The sequence below is a fragment of the Aythya ferina genome (assembly GCF_964211825.1).
Source record: "Aythya ferina genome assembly, chromosome: 26".
In the NCBI taxonomy this organism is placed as follows: domain Eukaryota; kingdom Metazoa; phylum Chordata; class Aves; order Anseriformes; family Anatidae; genus Aythya; species Aythya ferina.
Window position 1 is genome coordinate 6,425,453 of NC_140324.1, and position 4,467 is coordinate 6,429,919.

General features: G+C 42.3%; 1 protein-coding gene across 1 annotated transcript; it reads left to right on the plus strand.

Annotated features, from left to right (window-relative positions):
- Positions 1 to 6: 6 nt before the first annotated feature.
- MICOS13 (mitochondrial contact site and cristae organizing system subunit 13) lies at positions 7 to 3,331 on the plus strand. The gene is made up of 4 exons (XM_084499130.1): positions 7 to 88; positions 1,106 to 1,262; positions 1,998 to 2,049; positions 3,111 to 3,331. Exons 1-4 carry the CDS (start codon positions 60 to 62, stop codon positions 3,206 to 3,208), a joined length of 336 nt encoding a protein of 111 aa, XP_084355256.1. The 5' UTR covers positions 7 to 59; the 3' UTR covers positions 3,209 to 3,331.
- Positions 3,332 to 4,467: the final 1,136 nt, after the last annotated feature.

A 4,467-nucleotide genomic window follows, 5' to 3' on the forward strand; every position in this document is an offset into this window, starting at 1 on the left:
CCGGCCACGTGCCCGGCTCCCGGCGGCCCCGGGGCCGGCGCCCTGCCCTTGGCGCAGCCATGGCCGCCCGCCTGCTGCTCGCCGCCCGGTGAGTGCCGGCCCGGCCCGGCCCGGCCCGGCCCCGGCAGCCGCTGCTCTCGGCAGGAGCCCCGCGGCCGGTCTGAGGCCCTGGGGCGCCGTGTGCTGAGGGGACGCTTTGTGGTCTGCGTGGCCGGCCGGGGCGCGGGGGGAGGCCTGGAAGGGCGCGTTGGGGAGCGAACGGGAAATCCTCGGTGGGGAAGCCCTTCTTCCCCCAAGTACTTGCGGATACGTGGGTTTAAGTATTGATTCTCCTGCCTCTCCCAGTGTCTGTGTCTATCATAAGTTCTGTTGCGTTGCTGCGATCTGGCGAGGTTCTTCCCCTCCTCCCCAGGTGTGCAGTAGCTTTGTATATTTTTATTTTATTTAGAGGAGGTAGCGCTCTTGTCTATGAACCTGGAAAAGTTGCTCTCCTCAGATCTTTCATCAATAATGAAAAAATAAATAAGGGTCAAGTGTTCGCATCTGTTTTGTGGGGTGCCACCACAGCTGTAAAACTGTAGTGTTAGGACAGTATGTGCTCTGCTGGGAAGCTTGAAAAGCCTTGGCCGTGTAGGCTTGGCTAAATGTTACACAGATCGTAATGAGCTAAGTAAGATGTTGGTACCTATCAAATTAATCAGATTACTTATTAACAAGATGGCAAGAACCCCATCATTAACATGCTGAATCCTATTGTCTCTTTTATCAAGGGTCTAAGCCAATGGTTCTCATACTTAGAAAAGCGGCTCATACTTAGAGATTTTTGATGCTTCCACATTTTTTATTCTTGAAAACTCTTGCTGATAAAAAAGCAAACAATATGCTTTCTCACAGTTGATAGGGACTACTTGGTTTAGGGAAAAAAAAAAGATGATAGCCAGATACTTGTCTGCTGCTTTTTGTCTGAAGTAAGACCTCAGAGGAAAGCATTTGTGACCTTTGGTTTCTTTATTGATCCCCTCCATTTTACAGTCACAACCTGCTGAGAGAGATGCAACAATACTCGTAATATGAACTGAAATGTTGCTGCTTTTGATTCTTTCAGGTTTATCATCAAAGGAAGCTTGGCTGGAGCTGCTGTATATGTGGCATATGATCAGGGGTTGCTGGGCAGCGGTGCAGAAGGTGCTGAAGCCCTCAAAAAAGCTCAAACAGTACTGCCTCCAGCTATCAAAGAATGGACAAGTTACGTAGGCTGGGAGGTAAGGACCATGCAGATAAACACTGTCAGCAAATTGGATGTTCTCTGAATAAGGAGGAGAAAACATTGGGATGATATTCAGGTTCAGTGATGTTGGCAGAAGTTTTGCTGTTTAATCTGAATTTCACACTAAGAATTCTTTGAAGAGGATTAGGGGAGAAAATTGTTTGTTGATGTCATTTGAAAGCAGACAAGGTAACTAACTAGCTTATGCAGGGTCAAAGAGGAGAGACTACATGCTTGATCTGGGAGATATTTCAGTATGCTTTTTATTGAAGGATCCTACATACTTTTAAAAAATTAAAGATTCTTCTTCTGATTTGTCAGACTGCTAACAGTCAAGTTGAATTTAAATTGCCTGAAGAAACCCTTGTCTTTAACTAATTCTTAGTTTTTAAAATCCTCAGGACAAGCCTTTGCTGAAAGTTGGAAAAGTAGTTGCTTATTATAGTATCCAATATGGGAAATACTTAAGGAGTAAGTAATTAAGTATTTATTTATGGAGGTGATTTTTCAGAGTACTCAAATGTTAAGTACTGCCTTCTGCCTCTACTTTACACTGTAGGAAATAAAAAAGTCTAGGCTTTAGGGCACATGTCTGATGCTTTTTGAGACTTAGAGACAGCAAGCACTGAAATATGTTCGAGATCTGAGGACATGAAGCTTTTCCAAGGTGATGTGGCTTTTCTTATAAGTGAAACCTCCAAGTGCTGATATTTTTTCTTTCTCTTTCTAGCTCCCGCCCACTCCAAAAATTGACTTTTCCCCCTCTGATTCCTGGAATAAAGGTAAAATTTTTCGTTAAACTGTGAAAGGGGCAGAGGATCAACAGTGATGCAGCTTATCTCAGTACTGCCATCCTTAAGCGAATTATCGAGAAAGGGATGATTGTGTAGTCTGGTAGAGGGAGCACTGGGTCTTGGACTAGGGATGTGTATTCTGCTTCAGGTTCCACAACTAGCATACTGAGTGACTTTGTGCAGTTCATTTTATCTCATTATCTTAATTTCCAATTGTGAAATCAAGAGGAAAATGTGTGCCCATAAACCTTTTTACCTTTTCTAACTGGAGGAGCTAATACTTCTTTTACCTACATAGCTTGCTTGCCTACTGGTGGGTACTGCCAGTGCTCCAAGGTACTCTCTTGTATCCCAGAATGTAAGATTGAATGTTTCAGTAAAGTATCGGGGTGGGGGTCTGTGGCTCCAACAATAACTAGACAAAGAGTTTATGGACCAGTAACATGAGGTCATCAGTAGTGGTAATAGTGATCAGGGAAACTAGAGCATAAAAAATAAATCATGGCTTACTCTTGAAAAAGGTGAATCTTTTATGAACTCTTCATATACTAGTGTCTGAACTCCATTTCTGACTTTTGAGAGGGGATGAGTATTCCTGTAATTACTAGGATTTTAGAGATCATGTTTCAAGTCCAATGCATGTTATAAATACCAAATAATTTATAGTTCCTATGGTGCACCAAAGTCTTAATTTAACTGTGAGGAAACAGCCCACAAACACTGTGACACACCCAAAATCACATGTGGAGCCTGTGGCAAGACCAGAAGTGAAGTTGAACTTAGATGAGTATCAGTTCCTTGTTTTAACCTTGAAATTGTCTATCCCTTATACTGGTCCTGAAGCTGGAATTTCTCTGTCACATGATACTGAGACAATAAAGCTGCATTTGAACCAAGGATTACTCAGGCCTCAGGTGCTTGAAAGCTTCTCAGAAAAAGCTAGATCTTTATCTCTGTCTTTAAAGAGATCCGTGATGCTAGAATAACATTGGGAATTATGGCTTGAATGATACTCTTCCTGGGAAAATAATTCTCTGCTTTCTTTGCAGGAGTGCAGACAGTCATGTCTGCTTTATCTGTAGCTCCCACCAGGGCCTGTGAATACACTATGGAAGGCTGGAAGTATATGAAGGATCTTGTCAAATGAAAACATTCTCCAGGATTCATGGTTCTCTCTATGATGTGTTCTTCTTGGGATGATATGTAGTCCATCCCTCTAGATGGCAGCTCAGCCATGCAAGGGCTACAATAAAAGACTGTGGAACATCCATTTCTGTTTGGGTTGGTTTTAGCATGCACCTTAATGATTGTGTTGTGCCTTACTAATTAGACACTTCAGCAGAGATCACAGATCAGTTGTACTGAAGTGTTGGCTATATGCTGAGGTACAGCCTCTGCAGCTATGCTCCCAAGAGAGGGACACAGATTGCACCTGATCTTGGCAGTGGAGGCAGCATTTCTCTCACACTGGTGTGCTGACATGGCCACGTTGTTTTTGTCTCTGCTAGTAGCAGACTGAGCCAAGACAAAATAAGGCAGAAAACACAGGGTGTTAACAGAATAGGACAAATGCTTACTCAGATCAGGCAGCAGATTTAAAACACGAGAAGGAAAAGGGGATTTGTAGGGATTTTTTTTCCCTTTTAAAGATCGTTTTATGATGAAACTTTCTGCCCACGGATTTCAGAGTTGATTAAGGTATAAATAGCTTTAAAAAGTGCTTAAGCTAATTCCTAGAGGCTAGATCTGTCAGTGGCTCTTAAACCTAACTGTCTAGGTGTAAGCCAGAGGTCAGTAAACCTTGGAGTGCCACAAACTGGGAGCTTATCACCCAATTCAGTAACAATCGGATTGCTCTGTATGTACTCTATCCTGACATACTTTTCTGTAAGTATCTGCCACTGGAAGGGAAAGAATACTGAGTGGGAAGAGCTTTCTGATCTGATCTGGTCCACATATAATCCTCTTACTACATCTTAATGGCAATGAATATATTCAGTAAACAACTCATCCTTTCACAAAATTGGTGAGTTTTAAGTCAAATGTTTTGCCAAGTCTGGTTTGTGACCTATAGAAATAAAAGTAGATAAGACGGTGTGAATTGGATTCCTTTGCTGAGCATACAGGCTGGATGGCCTTCTTCACCTACAGGATCTTTAAATCAGTTTTGCAGTGGCAGATTGCTCAAACTGCAATGTATTAATTTTGTCGTGCTGGTGTGTATGCTAGTTGATTTTAAAACTTATAAAGCAACACTATTTCAGTGTATTACTGGGAGCTGTCTGCTACTGAAACTGCAAAGGGAGGCCTGTAAGGCATTAGACTCTTTAATCTTTGAAAGAAAATTACATCGTTTAACATATAGCTGAATAAATTAGTTTTCCACAGACTACTGAAACAAAACAA